General features: G+C 51.9%; 1 protein-coding gene across 1 annotated transcript; it reads right to left on the bottom strand.

Moving 5' to 3' along the window:
* Positions 1–4,671: 4,671 nt before the first annotated feature.
* On the bottom strand, positions 4,672–6,898 carry LOC147646311 (uncharacterized). The gene is made up of 2 exons (XM_086873650.1): positions 6,844–6,898; positions 4,672–6,680 (listed from the first exon to the last, which is right to left on the bottom strand). Exon 2 carries the CDS (start codon positions 6,657–6,659, stop codon positions 5,934–5,936), a length of 726 nt encoding a protein of 241 aa, XP_086729776.1. The 5' UTR covers positions 6,660–6,680; positions 6,844–6,898; the 3' UTR covers positions 4,672–5,933.
* Positions 6,899–15,756: the final 8,858 nt, after the last annotated feature.

The raw sequence follows: 15,756 nt of genomic DNA, 5'->3' as shown, positions 1-15,756 counted from the left end.
TGAGGTGTGTTATGGGTCATGAGTCTAGGGATGTCATTTTTATGAATGAGTTATTCAAAGACAAAAGTTCACTTTATCTGTTTTTGTGAGCCCTCCTGGAAACAGAAGTTTTCTTTTTGCTTCTTAAAAGCCATAACTCTTCAACTATTACTTCTCCTCCTCTGTTCCAGCGTCTCACAGTGTCACAACTACTTCATCATTTGCTCAAAATCCACACTGTGAAACACTCCATTCCTCCCAATATACTCTGTCATGAATTAAAGGAGTTTTTTTCAGAACACTACTGTCCATCTCCATAGCTTTAACAGAAAAATATTTCAGCTTATTAAAGCATCTCCTTCTTTCTCTTCCCCCTCTCAATTTAATTTGTTTCTTCACTCTCTTTGATGGGTTGATGGTTGATCACTCCCTCTCTCTCTCTCTCTCTGGAAAAAAAGGATTAATCTGCAAGTCTCATGCAGGCAGTAAAAGAGTTAAAATCTTGCCAAAGGTGCAGATGTTGATGGTGTCAGGTTTCAGTTCAGTGGCAGAAACTGCAAACCAAGTCAGGCTGGCCGGCTCCGTTTCTCCCCCCACCCCGCACTCTGCAGCCTTGTCCGGCCTGGAGTGGAGGAGGAGGCCGAGACAGAGCCCTGTGACCTCGTCAGAAGCCAGAAACCAAAGAGAACAAAAAATTCCCGGCCTCACATCTTCAGGTGGTGTTCACAGGTTGATCTCACTTCTCAATAGTTAAAACCGCTGCCAATTCTCACCCATGGCCAGGAATTAGTCAGGAGAAAAAACTCCCATCAGCCTCCAGCAGTTTCAACTTCCCCAGCTCTCAGAGCTATCTTAAAAGTAAAGTCACCCCAAGAGATTGAGCCAGCAAAGTGAGGAAATGCCAGACTCTGCTGCCACAGGCTCTCCCGTGGAGGGAACAGAAGCCCTGCAAATGCTGCCCGCAGCCCCCTGGCTACAGACACCCCGTGTTTTGCTGAAGGTGTTGACAGGAGCTTGACCAAACCAGGGGCATCCTCATGGTCTTTGTGTTTCAATAGCAACCCGGTCACTAAGAAAGAGCAGGGAGACCTACAAAAGCCAGCTCAGGTTCCAGCCAGGGAAAACCTCTACTTACGTGCCAGGTTGGTGAGGTAATAGCCGGAGTAGCCGATGACATAGATGGTGCAAACGGCAGCAGCGAGCTGCTCCATCATTTTTGCCAGTTTGCACACTCTGCTCCACCACAAAAACAAACAAGGCTCCTGTCAGTGTGCAGCTGCCCACTGACAAACGCCTCAAGCAGGAGGATGCTCCTGCACTGAGCAAGCCCAAGAGCTGCTCTGACCCTGAGGCCTTCCGTGCACCAAGGCAACCTTAGGATGTCACCACGACAAGGTGGCATCCATGCCCTGACATCACAAAGCCAATGCTCTGCGCTGCTCTGGGAATTGATGCAGAGCAACCCAACCTTCCCTACAGCAAACACAAAATTGCCTGGGAGCTTCTCCTCTGTCGCAAAGTGTCACAAATCCTTTGCTGGGCTGTGGGAAATGGAAAGACAGAAACTTCCACAGATACTGAAGGGTTTCATTGACAGCCTTGGAAGGAGCTTGGGTTCATGCAATGCTAAAGGTTCACAGACGTTTAGTTGAGAATTCATAAGCTTATGTTCCTATAGCTGCAAGTAAGAATATGCCAGAAGTAAATAAAAAACTGCATTGAGTGAGATGGTGGAGAGATTTCAAGTGTAATTGTGTGATTTTAGAGAGTAAGCTATGAATCTAAATATTATCCTAAGAAGCACATGTGTGTAGGTGAGCTAGCAGTGCACTGGGTGAAAAGCAGACACAGTGCAGCAGAACTTGGCAAAGGTGAAAGGTGATTAAGTAATAATAAACCTCTTCAATTTAGTGCATTAGCCAAAAATCTCAAATTAGCGAATCTCAGCCACTGCACCAGGCTGAAGCTGAGGATCCCCAGCCAAGCTCAGAGGGAGGAGAACACAGCATTTGTGGGATCCTTTCCAGTCTGGCTTGCTTTAGCTGGAGCCTGGGGGAGGAGAGAGCAGGAGAAGGCTTGGCTGAGTCCTCTCCCCTCTGCCTTGCCCTTCTCTGCTGGATCCTCAGTTCATCCCACACCCACCCCAAGACTCCATCCCCATCCTACTGGTGCTGACAGGATTAAAGGAGATAAAGAGGAGATTAAAAAGATAGAGAGGAGAGAAAAAGAGAAGTTTAAATGCAGCTTAAATATGAAAGAATTGCACATGTTAGTGAGTGCTGAGAGTTCCAAGGGAGCTGAAGGGTTTGGGAAGGGCCAGGAGCCCATGAAGGGCTCAGGAGCTGCTGCTGCCGGGAGGGAGGAAATGCACCAATGGCTCCCAGCAGAGTCTGTGCTTTGAGGCTCTTTCCCAAACAGCTGCAGGAGGGAAAGCAGCTGAGTTTGGAGGAAGAGTTTTCTGCTGAGGTTTCCTGTTTGGAGCTGTCACAAGCTTGAGCTGCTCAAGGGAAACGCGGCTCTGCTTCCAGCAGGGCCCAACTGCCCGGGAGCACAACTTGGTTCCCTGGCCCTGAGCCAACGGGCAGCAGCAGCTTCTGTTCCCTCCTGGCTCTTGTGTCATTTCCAGCAGCACAAGACACACCAAGAAAAGCTCCTCCAGAACATGCCATGAGAAACACAACCTGATTTCATTGCATGAAGGAGCTCTGACAGTCCCACGGGCTCAGGGTTGTTTGTCAGTGAACAGAGCAGGGAAAAGCACAGACACATTCCCTGCACAGGGAATTCACAGGAGGAAAGTGCAGGGCTGGAGGATGTGCTTGGATACAACGTTCCCACGGCAGTTTTGGGGATAAAATCGTCAGCAGAGAGAATAGAAAAAGTTCTCCCAAGGGTGGGCTGGGGAGGGCTGGTGCTGCCCGGGAGGCTCCCGAAGCTCAAGAGGACAAAGCCCAGACCTTGTCCAAGCTGCGAGCTGGGTCTGAGCCAGAAACCAGGGGGTGGCAGAGACATTGCTGCTGAAGGGCTTCAGATTGCCAAAGCTAAAGTGTCCAGCATCAAGGAACAACTTGAGGTTATGGAAGTTCCAGTGCCCACGTTCCATCCCCTCATTTCAAGCTGAAAGCAGAGCTCCACTTGTGACCCTGCTTTTTAATAACGAATGTAAAAATTCAACAAAATTCCCTTAAAGACCCCATGAAGGTTCACACTGAGAGCTCACTCAAGGCAGCCCCAACTCCTGCCCTGGTTCAGTCCCTGTCAAGCCCACTGTGCTTTCCAGCTGCTTTGCTCCAGCTCCTCCCAAATCACCATGAATTCCACTGAACTGGAACAAATGCAAATCCTCGTGGGTCGGGACAAGGGCAGGGAGAAGTCCCTCCAAACCTTCCTTGGAATCACCCCAGAGCCCTCAGCCCTCCATCGGCCCATGCCCGGGGCCCCCCCAGTGGCTCCTGTAGCACTCCCAGTCCATCCCAGCCCCTTCTAGTTCATTCCAGTCACCCCAAATGCCCCCGTTCAGGCTCGCTCCTCCGTGGATCTGCCGCCCCTCAGCCAATCAGAGCGCGCCTCTCTGATGACTCATCAGTTGCTGGGCAGATTCACAGAGCAGAAAACCCCGCGCACTTCATTCCCAGTCTCTCCCAGTGCCACCAGAGTCCCTCCCACTCCTTCTTAGCCCATTCCCAGTCTATTCCGAGTTCATTCCCACTTCACTCCCAGACGTTCACACTCTCTTCCGGTGTCTCATTATCCACTCTCATCTCTTTCAGTGCCACCCCAGTCCCTGCCAGTCCATTCCCAGTCCCTCTCAATGCCACACCACTCCTCTCCCATCTCTCCCAGTGTCCCCAGCGTGTCCATCTCGCTGGTGCCCTCCAGCTCCCAGCCCGGCCCCGGCCGCCTGCTCTGCTCCCTGATGGATTTCTCCCCTGCCCACATCCAGCTGAGCTGCTCCCAGGGCCAGCAGCAGCTCTCGGGCCACGTGCTGGCCACTGCCGTGCTCCCCAGCGGGGGCTGGAGCCAGCAGCTCCTGGTGCTGCTGGAAACCGCCCCCGGCAATGCGGGCTCAGCTCCAGCTGCCAGGTGGAGCACGGCAGCCTGGAGCACCCCCTGAGCCGGCACTGGGGCACGGCCCGGCCCCCACAGCGCCGGGGGCAGCGGGGGAGGCACTGGGGGGGCCCAGAGGGGGATTGGGGGGTGCTGGGAGGAACTGGGAGGGAGTTTGAGACAGACTGGTTTAAACTGGGGAAGGGATTGATGTGCTTAGGATGGCTGGGAAGGGGTTTGAAGGATGCTGGGGAGGGTGGGATGAGGTTCTGGGGGTCCTGGTGGACACTGGGAGGGAGTTTGGGGGTGCTGGGTGTCACTGGGAGGGATTTGAGTGAGCCTGGATGGGCTGGAAGGAGATTGGGCATTGGAAAGCAGGGATTGGGATGAGGTTGGTTGTGTTCGGAAGAGAAGGGGAGGGGTCTCAATGAGTCCTGGTGGGGCTGGAAGGGACTGGGAGAGGGTCTGGGGGTCCTGGGGCAGTGGGGAGAAATTGGGAGGGGGCTGTGGGATCCTGAGAGGAACAGGAGGGGCTCTGCTGGGTCCTGGGGAGGCTGGGAAGAGACTGGCAGTGATTTACCAAAATAGTGATATTGATCCAGTATCAACATCAATCTGTTAATGGACAAAAAACCTCTCCAACAGTTTAAAGTTACAAAGTGGATGTTTAATCACAGCACTGGGCGAGTGTGGGAGTCACCCCTTAATACGCACTGCAAGTTGACAAAAGATTCCAGTGTCTATTTATTTACAAAAGTCTTAAATATCCAAAATACTAATACATATACATAATGCTAACATCTCCCATGCTCCACTTCAGATTAATATGCACTGTAATGATTTAAAATGACATTATGCCTGCATGGTTTGCTCCCTAATTTGAGGAAGAGGTCGTTTTGGTGAGGAGGGGTCATCAAGAGATGAAGGAAAACCGTTCTTATTCACTCTCACCTTTCTACCTTTACAATGGTTGACATTACAAATGACATTTGGTACAACTCCAGTTTCCTCCCTTGTGACTTGGAAATGGGTTTCCAGATGTAAGGTCTGTGATCTTCCTGAACCCATTTATCAGTTTCTCTTTTCTCATTATAAACACAGCTAAACAAACATACAATGAAAAGTAATTTTTTACCTAAGTCCAAGATTCATTATCTCAAATCCTGCTTCTCACTTCATCATTAACTCTAACTACTTCCAGCAAGGCCTATCTCTAGCTAAGATCTCAAATTTTTCTAAAATTCTTCATTTTTTAAAATTAGTGACTCCAAAGGAGGTTTCAGAGGGTCTTGGGTGGGCTGGGGGAGACTGGGAGGGTCCTTGGAGGAGCTTGAGGTGTCTGTGAGAGGTTTTGGAGGTCCTGACCTCTGCAGACCACCCAGGGATGCCATGAAATGCTGCCCACAGCAAGATGCTGACGGGGATTGGGGACTCCGTGTTGGGTTTCGTCTTCCTGGTGCAGGGGCTTGGCTTCTACCTGAGCAAGAATGTGACGGGGGTCCCTAGGTTGGGATATCCCCTCCCCCAGAGTGTGTGTGCTCTCCTCAGGGACCCCAAGCCTGGTGTCACCCCCTTTTCTCTGTCCACAGAGCTCCTGAAGCAGCAGCAAAAGGTTCTCTAAGATTGAAAGTCAACAAATCCACTCTCCCCAAGGAATTCCCATTGTTGGTCTCTGTCCTGATGGACTTGCATCCCCTGCTTTCATCCAGGTGCCCACAGGGAGCCAGGAAGATGTGGAGCCTCCCAGACAGGTGTCTTCCCAACACGCATCACCAGGACCACGGATCACCAGGGCTCTGCCCAACGGGGGTCACTGGGGATCATCCAACGCCCATCCTCCCATGGGGGATGGAGCTGGAGCAGCGCACGAAGCTCTTCCCACACTCGGGGCACTCGCAGGGCTTCCCTTACTGGTGACTCCGTTGGTGTTGGGTCAAGTTAGAGCTGGTGGAGAAGCTCTTCCCACACTGGGGACACTCGTAGGGCCTCTCCCCAGTGTGGATGCGCCGGTGGGTGGTGAGGGCGGAGTTGTGCTTGAAGCCCTTCCCGCAGTCGGGGCAGCGGAAGGGCCTCTCCTCTGTGTGAATCCGCTCATGTAGGAGGACATGGGAGCTGGTCCGAAACCTCTTCCCACACTGGGGACACTCGTAGGGCCTCTCCCCAGTGTGGATGAGCTGGTGTGCCCTCAGGTAGGAGCTCCACCCAAAGCTCTTCCCACATTCCAAGCAGGTGTAGGGCCGTTCCCCTGTGTGGATCACCTGGTGTCTCATCAGGTTAGAGATCTCTCTGAAGCTCTTCCCACATTTTCCACACTCATAGGGCTTTTCCCCAGTGTGGATCACCTGGTGCCGGATCAGGTGGGAGCTCTGGCTGAAGCTCTTCCCACATTCCCCACACCCGTAGGGCTTTTCCCCAGTGTGGATCCTCTGGTGCTGGATCAGGTGGGAGCTCTTTCTGAAGCCCTTCCCACATTCCAAGCACTTGTGGGGCTTCTCCCCCAGCTCTGAGCTCCGGCTGGATCTCTGGCCGTGTTCCTGGCACTGGGGGGATCTTTCCTCCTCGCAGCTCCCTGGGCTGTGTTTGCAGACCCTCCTTATGCGGGATCTCTGGGGCTTTTCCTCCTCCTCTTCCATTTAGACACGGTATGAAAATTCCTGATTAGGAGGAAAAAAAGAGAGGAGAACGCCTTGGACTGGGGGTTCCTCCATGCCCAAGTTCATCTCAGAAAGTCATTGGGCATCTTGTGTCTGTAAGAACCAAAACACCAAGATTCAGCCCAGACATCCTCCAAACATCAAAACAAAGATCAAAACCTACCCAAACACGAAATTCAGGCAAAACCCCCTCCAGAATAGAAAGATTCAGCCCCTGCAAAAAGACAAAGCACCAACATTAAGCCTAATAAAGATCACAAACATCAAGATTCAGCCCAGTGAAAATTGTGGATCCCCCTCTCCAGTCATCTGCTGACTGTGGGCAGGGAAACACTCCTGGGACTGCACACACAGGGAGGGTGGAACCTTGTGCTGCTTCCTCTTCCTGCTCCTCCTCCTCTTGTGTTCCAGCACTTGCTCACACCTCTTCCTTCTTCTTCTGTAAAACCCGAGATAGATACTTTGACCATTTTGTTCTTCAGCCCTGCTCCTCCTTCCCTTCTCCTCCTGCCCCCAGGCCCAGCACCCACTGCCGCCTCCCTCTTCCCCCCCAGTCCCACAGCATCCCACCGCAGGGGCACGGATGCAGCTGGGCCAGCTCGGCCTGGGGCAGCGCTGGGCTCTCGGCCGCTTCCGCCCGCACTCGCTCCCCACTGCAGCCGCTCCCGCCACCACAGCGCGGGGGGGCCCGGCCTTGGCGCTCCCCCCTCCCACCTCCCCAAATTCCCCTCCAGGGGGGCGCCAAGGCCCGGGGGGGAGGGGCGCAGCTGGGCTCCAGCTGGGGAACGCTGGCAGCTGCGGCTCTGCCTGGACACTGATGAGTCATCAGCGCCGCGCGCTCTGATTGGCTCAGCCCTGCCTGAGCCCTGCGCCTGCACCAAGGGGGGGGACACCCTGCTCCAGGGGGGATGGCCCCGAAATTTTCCAGCTGACTCAGATCCTTTGTATCCCAGTTTTCCAGGACAGCAAAACAAGGAGGTGAGGATTTCAGGGGGTTTCTCTGAGCTGGGAGCGGCAGGAGCGGGCGCAGAGCTGCGGCACCGGGAGCACGGGCTGGGGGCCTGTGGGGAGCTGTGGGGCCGGGCCGGGGCTGTGGGGCAGCCGGGGCTCAGCGCCGGGCGCTGCCTGAGCCCAGCACCCCCCGGGCAGGGCCGGCAGTGGCCCCCGGCCCCCAGGAGGCTGCGGGACGCCCCGGCCGCTGCCCGGCCCCGTGGAGCTGCCGGCCCTGCCCGCCGGGGGGGCCGCCTTTGGACACTGCGGCAGGACAGGGACCGGCTCTGGGATACGGGCTGGGGAGGGGAGCCTCAGCACAGCCAGCACGAGGAAGGAACAGCTCACAAATGGCGATTAGACCTGCAAGGATCCACATGATCTTTTAAGCATTTCCTGCTGGGTCCCTGGAGAAAGGAAGGATTGTGCAGAAAGCTCAGCAGCTGCCACAGGATGAGCACCCACAGGCACTGAGGGGGGCTGCAGCAGCGACAGAAGAAGCCCCTGCAGCACTTGCTCACAAAGGCTCAGCAGCTGAATGCAGCAAGGGATGAGCAAAAGGCCAAGCTGAAGGCAAAGGCCATGGCACAGTTCCTACAGCCCCTGAGGGATCAAGCCCAGGGCCCAAGGGGGCCCCAGCACCCAGGGGACACCCTCGGCCACAAGCACCTGGCACAGGCATTGCCCTCCTGGCCAGGGCACAGCCCACCCAAACAGCCCCTGGCAAGGAATCAGCCTTCCAGCTGCAGGGCACAAGGACACTGCAAGCACAGACAGCAGCACCCTCAGCACCAGCAAGTCCAGCCCTTGATGGACACGCATTCTTAGCGGTGGCACAGCTCCCATTCCACCAGGGACCCACCACACTGCAGCCCTTGGGAACATCCAGGGTGGGGCTGGATCCAGAGGAGACCTTTCCTGATGGACACAGGGGCCTCTCCATCCACTCGGAATCTTAAACATAAGTGGGAAAAATTGTTAGGGAATATTTTAATTACTAAAGCACTAAGTGGGAAAGACGAGTGGGTGTGTTTTATTCAGCCACTATTAGCAGATGTGGGGGGATGGGTTTGAAATGCAGGAACTTTTATTTGCTCACAATTGTGATTGTAATTTACTGGGAAGGGATTTGATGGCTAAATTTGGAATGCAAATTAATGTTGCAAAAGGTGATACAGAGGCTGGTTCTGTTGTACCTCTGTGTCAAATGTCTGGCAGAGCCACGGCTGAAGTGAACCCACAAGTGTGGCCAGCCCCAGGGAAATTGGCAAAATTAGATATGGAGCCTCTCCAAATTTCCCTGAAGCAACCAGGACAAGAGGTGTCCAAAAGCAATCCCCTGTTCCAAGGGAGGGAAGGAAGGGCTCACAGCCTGTCTGGGAGTCCTGCTCAAGGCACGGCTTGGGCAGCCAGGGATGGCTCCCTAGAATGCTCCTATCCTGCCAAACAAGAAATCCAATGGAATCCACAGAATGCTGCAGGACCCAAGAAGAAGAAATGAGATGATGAAACCGAGGCACCCCACACTCTCAGATCCTTACACCAGCCTCAACCAGGTGCCCTCCTCACACTGCTGCCATTCACAACTTGATGCAAAAGATGCTTTCTGGGGATCTGCCCACTCACAGAGGATGCAAACACAATTCTGCCTTGGGCTGGCAACAAGAGCTAGAAGGGAAAATGCTCAAGACATGGACGGTCCTTCTGCAGGGATGCACGGAAGCACCGGCCTGACTGGGGCAAGCCTTGCAGGAAATATCAAAGGAATTGACCTCACCCCCAGGGACTGGCTTCATGCAGGATGTGGATGACTTGATCCAGTCAGAAAAACAAGGAGAAGTGGTAGTGGAAGCCTCTGTGAAATGGCTTCATTTTCAGGCTAAAAAGCAGCTTTGAGTATCTGAAAAAAAAGAAAGGGCAAATGGTAGAGAAAATGGTTAAATATTTGGGACCTATATTGACAGAAGCTTTGTCTTGTATTGACCCTGAGAGGGTTCAGGGAATCTCAGAAATAATATGACCTCACACTAAAATACAGCTGCAGCAATTCTTAGGATTAACAGGGAATTGCAGGAGCTGGACTGAGGATTCTCTTTTCTAGGCAGAACATTGGGTGACTTCTTTAGCCCCAGATAGTCTCAATGTTATGGTGTAGATATAAGAAAGAGAACAAAACTTAACAAAACGAAAAAAATAAAATGATTGATGCCCCAGCCATGGCTCTTCCACACTCAGAAATCTGAACTGGAAGGGAATATTAAACAGGCCACCCCTGAGCCTGCACTGAAGGCAACGCAGCAGCAGCCAGGGCTCCCCAGCGGGGGAAGCCCCTGCGCCTGCCCACAGATCCTCTGCTCAAATCCTCGGCCTGGGCACCCTCCTTTGCCATCTCCAGCCACTGCGGGACAATCCTTGCTCTCACTCTTGCAGCTTCAGGCCTTTCTGTGCCTGCCCTCGCCACAGCTGCTGGGGAAGGCACCGGGACAATTCCACTCTGCCTCTCAATTACACTCACACTCTGCCCTGCCTGGGATTAGAATATGGGAAAATAGACCAACTTTAAAATGGCTGAAAATCTTATTTCTCTAAAGGGACTTGATTTGCATTTACCTTGGGGAAAGGAATGTTAATGTTTCTTTTCCACCACTCAGCAGAGATGAAATTAACATCTCAACAGACTGGGAATAGCCCAAAAGATTCCCACCCAGATAACGACCATCAACAAAACATCAACACCCAGCAGCAAACATCAACCAACACCTGCCCCAGACACTGCCCCAGGCACAGCTGGAGACACCTGGTCTGGAAAAGGCTGAGCAGGAAATCCAGGAGTGCCCACCTAATTCCCATCACAGGCACTGAAATCCGGCTGCAACAGGAAACCAAATCCTAACAACTCCACACCTTCAAACCAATGAACATTAAACCAATGGATTTCTATGGGTTCTGAATGTATAAATTTAGGAAAATCTAGTCAACCTCATGTGTCATGGAATGATTTTCTCTGCACACCCAGCCTAAGTGTGCATGAAATTATTCCTGTTGCACATCCTGGCCAGAATCAAGTAATGCCTTATTTTTCTAAAGACATTGTTGAAGAGTTTTGCTTTTCACAGTTTCAGTGAAAGGATTACACCGTTAGAGTAATTTTTTGTAATAATTTTACTTCTATATTGTCGGTTCAGTTTGGGCCAGTGGTGTGAGAATCAGTTTTTATTCCTAGGAGAATGAAAAGAAAACACTTGATTGCTTTCTCATTTTTGTTTTATATTTGTACTTGACTCTTAGTCATGACAAAATGATGGTACGAGTTTTTTGATGTTCCCCTTTAAGCTGCACTTTGAAAACTAGAAGAGCTTTAAAGTTGGTGCTTTAACACATAAACAGTTATTAGAATATCGTTTAAAAAAAATAAATAGCAGATCTGTGGGGGGCCACGTGTGAGTCAGGGGATGTCTGCCCTGGAAGAGCAGCTTTGTTCCAGGCAGCCAGGAGAGGAGCTTTAGAAATGCAAATTAACACTGATGGGACAAAGCCTGCACAATGGCCCAGGGGCTTCCTGCCTGCAGGAGGAATTGCAATGATTCCAGGAAGAAAAAACAGAGGCAATGAGTGAATCTGCTTGGAGATAGGGCCAGGGACTTGTACATAAGGCAACAAAGGGAGAAACCATCATTTTCAGAAAATGTTACTAATTGACAAGGACTGCTGCTCAGACCAAGTCCCAATGCATTTCTGAACTTCCAGAAGAACAAACACTTCACAGAGCCACGAATATCGGATGTTATACAAAAAGGACATGCAGCAGGCGGATCGGGAAGGCTGAACCTTCCAAGCACCTCGGCCAGTGTTGGGCAAAGGGACAGGGACATGCGGCCGGGAAAATCAGGACAAAAACGAGGCCGCGTCCTCCAACACCTGGAGAGAGCGCACGGCAAATGCCACATGGCCTCTCCCTTTGGGCAGCAATAAAGCCACTTGCACACCACTCCTCTGGCTCCTTGGGCCACACAGACCTCTGGCGCCGGGAATTTTCCCGCCCGGCCCCGGGCCCAGCGCAGCCACCTCCGGCCTCCCGACACGAAGCGGGACGAGCCAGCGCTGCTCCGCCACCGCCTCCTGCCGAGGCCCCAGCGGCAAGGAGACCGCGGGCAGCCGCTCCCGCAGCGCCCTCAGCCCAGGGCCAACACGGGCCGGCCACGGCACAAGCCACCCACCACAGCCCCCTGCCGCCCCCTCCCGGGCCCGCAGCGAGCCCCGAGCCCCCGCAGAACCGAGCGCGGCTCCCACCTGCGATGGCCGGGGCCGCCTCCGAGCTCCGCCGCCGCCTCACCGGGCTCCGGCCGCTGCTGCCGCCGCTGCCGGGCCCGCACAGACGCTCCGGCAATGGCGGCTCTCCTGCCCCACGGCCGCCCTGGGGGCGCCAGCGGGGCCGGGCTTGTCCCCTCTCTGCCCAATCAGCGCGCACCAGAGCCACGAGTGACGGCAGCAGCAGCCAATCGCAGCCAGCGGCGGGCTCTGCACACGGCACGGCCTCGCCTGCCTTGGGCTGATCTCGGCCATTTCTCGGCCCCCTGGGCTGAGGAGCGGCCCCGGCGCTGGGCCCGGCCCGGGCAGGAGGCCAAGGAAGCGCCGCTGCGCTGAAGCGCCGGGAGCTCGGGGTGCCCGGGAGCTGAGGGCGCTGCGAGCTGGGGGTGAGTCCGGGATGGAGCAGGGCATGCCGGAGCGAGGCCAAAACTCTGTGACTCTCCTTCCCGTCCCGGGCGGGGAGCAGAACACACAAGGAAAGGCTCGGGGGTCTGGATGAGGGTGGGGACAGTTCAATCCTTGGTCACGGGCACAGCACACCTGACTTGGGGAAATTAATTGAATTTATTATTCTGACGTGTCAGAACAAGAAAACGAGAAGTAAAGTAATTCCTACGGAAATCCATCTTTCCCCCCAGCTGTCCCTCCTTCCCGGGCTTAACTTTGTGCCCCTCTCCGTCCCCCTCCCCGCCCAGAGGCACAGGGATGGGGGTCACAGTCAGGTCATGTCACTGCCTCCCCCTGAGGGCCAGGAATCCTTGTCCTGCTGCAGCCTGGGGTCCCTCGCAGGGGCCAGAGTCCCTCAGGAGCAGGCTGCTCCAGCGGGGATGGCCAGGGGGATCCCCGAGTCCGGCCAGGAGCCACTTGCATGGCTGTGCAGGGGCTTCTGCCGGGCTCGGGGCCTCTCTCAGGCACCCCCTGCTCCGGCCCGGCCTCATTGCCCCCCTCACCCCCCATGCAGCGAGTGCCCGGGCAGGGAGATGCACGATTTTCACGGGGCTGAATCTCGGTGTTTCTGAGCTTTATTGGGCTAAATGTTGGAGTTTTATTTTTTTTTTTGTGGGGGCAGAATCTTTCTATTTTGGAGGGATACCAGATTTTTGGTGTTTTGGAAATTTTTGATCTGTCTTTGTTAGCGTTTAGGAACACACATAATCACAGTCTGATTATATGCAGGTGCTTTATTGAAGCGTGCAGCAACTGGGGGTATCAGCAACCCAAATCTAGCTCCATCATCTTTGTCCAAAGTGCACATATTTCTACAATTTCAGCTGTAGCAGTAATCAATGTAACAACCCTATCGATATTGCTTCATTACAAAATTTTCATTAACTTTATCTATATTGCTTCATGAGAGTTACCTCATCCTTGCGTGAACATGTCCGAATCTTATCTCTGGGTGGGTATCTTGGAGACCCCAAGTACCAGTTCCTGTTACCATAAACATTTCAGTTTGCTAGACCATCCCTAATACCAAGCATTCTTGCATATTATCTTTTGGATCACTTGTCCTATCTTGTCATTTATTTCACCTTGTTTGATTCCTCTGCAGGCACATCCAATTTGCAGAGCTACCACAAGTGGTGGCATTTGTTTTATTTCTTCATCATCAGAAGTACAGTCCTAAATTTTGTTCCATACCCACCAATTCACTTTGTCTGCCTCCATTCTACTGCTGGTTGCAGTGTTCCATACCCCTGGATCTGTTTCACTTTCAGAGCCTTCCCACTTAATGCACCAAGGGCTATCTGCCATAGATTGGAATTTCTGAAGCCCACTCATTGACCATGCACTGTCCCAAGCTTCAGCCCGATCTTTCCTTCCTGTCCTTCACACTTCCACTTCGATACTGGAATCTTTTCTTTAATGACCTTTGCTATCTTTTCATAACACCATCCATAATTCCTTAATCCCCCATACCAGCCTAGTTTTGGTTCATACTTTCCTCCATTTTCATGACAATCCCATGTAGATGAATACTTTGGCTTCACAGCATTTTCAAACACTGTCTTATTTGGGTTCTCGTAATCTATTTGCAATACACAGCTCACATTTTCATTTTTATTCTTTTGTATTTCAGGTAATTTGGATGTTATAATTCCCCAATTTATTTGGTCTCCTGCTGCCTTTGGTATTGGCAGACAGGCAGTTATTTTGCTGATGTTTTGCATGTTGGCAAAATCTTGAATTAATCCAATCATCCAATTTTCTGCCTGAATAGTATTAGAGACTTTTATCACTTGTGGTTCTGGCTGCACCCCCACATCCCTCTTCATTCTAAAATGAAGAGTTGTCAGCTGATCCTTTTGCATTTCACATCCCAAGGTAACATTGATTCCTGCTGATGGCCCTAAAGGCCATGAAATAATCACCATTACAGCCACTAGCAACCTAGACATTTGAAACAATCAAACCCGCTTTATCTGCAGCTTTGTTGGCCCTACAGTTTGTGCAGTCCACAGTGCAGGGGAAACCTTCTTCACCCTGGTGTAATGTATGCAGGGATCCAGTCCAGCTCCTTTGACTGCTGTCAAGGTAGTTAACAGTACCTGATAGGGTCCATTCCACCTTTCTTTTAATGGTTCTTCGTTCCAGCTTTTACCGTACACTTCATCTCCCGGGGGATGTCATGAACTGGATTCTCAAGAGTCAGCGGCCTGTTCCACACAAGGGTGCTCCGAAGTCGAGCTCGAGCTTTTCCAAGAGACAGAACATAATTCTACACCTCTTGCTTCCCTGTAACATGTACATTTGGATTAGGTTCAGGGCATTCATATGGTTTCCCATCCAATATCTCATAAGGACTGACTGACATCCCGCTTCTAGGCTTTATCCGAATCCTCAGCAGTGCTATTGGTAAAGCTTGTGGCTGCTGCAATTTAGCCTCTTGGCATCTTTTGCTGATTTGCCTCTTCAATGTCTGATTCATCCTCTCTACCTGTCCACTGGATTGGGGTCTCCATGGTGTATGGAGATGCCAAGCTATTCCCAGTAACCTACTCACCTCCCTCACTGCTGTGGCTGTGAAATGTGGCCCCTATCTGATGATATTCCTAGAGGCACCCCAAATCTTGGAATGATTTCTTGCAGTAACCACTTGACTGTCTCCTTTGCTTGATTTGTGTGACAAGGAAGAGCTTCTGGCCATCCTGAAAATGTGTCAACCCCTCCCAATAGATATTTGTATCCTTGAGTTCTTGGTAATTCTACAAAATCTACTTGCCAATAATCTCCTCATTCTACTCCTACCCGAATTTTCCATAATTGTGCCTGTCATCTAGCCACTGGATTGTTCTTTAAGCAAATTTCACAATTTGACATTACTGATTTTGCCATTGTTAACATCCGTACTGAAATTAAATTTTGTTTTAACAATTTCACCAATGCCTCTGACTCCAATGACATTTGTTATGTTTAATTTGTAGAAGTTCTCTCATTATCAAGGGGGGTACCACTACTTGTCCCTGTGTAGTCACATATCACCCTTCTGAATTCTTCTGTGCATTCAGTGAGTGTCCCAATTTCTCATCCTCTATTGAATATTTTGGTTCTGGGGGTAAATTGAATTGAGATACATTAGTTTTTAAAGGTATCAATGCCATTGCAGTTTGCACTTCTCGAGCAGCTTGTCGGGCTGTCCAGTCTGTTTTCCGATTTCCCTCATGAATTTTGGAGCTTCCTGATTGTTGAGCTTTGCAGTGCATGATTGCTACTTGCTCAGGCTTTTGTACTGCTTTTATTGATTGCAGAACTGCATCTTGATGTTTAATGTGTGTGC

Source organism: Cyanistes caeruleus, unplaced genomic scaffold (assembly GCF_971803275.1).
Source record: "Cyanistes caeruleus unplaced genomic scaffold, bCyaCae1.hap1.1 HAP1_SCAFFOLD_102, whole genome shotgun sequence".
Classification (NCBI taxonomy): domain Eukaryota; kingdom Metazoa; phylum Chordata; class Aves; order Passeriformes; family Paridae; genus Cyanistes; species Cyanistes caeruleus.
The sequence above is the reverse complement of the archived record's forward strand: the minus strand, read 5'-3'. Positions and strand labels throughout refer to the sequence as shown.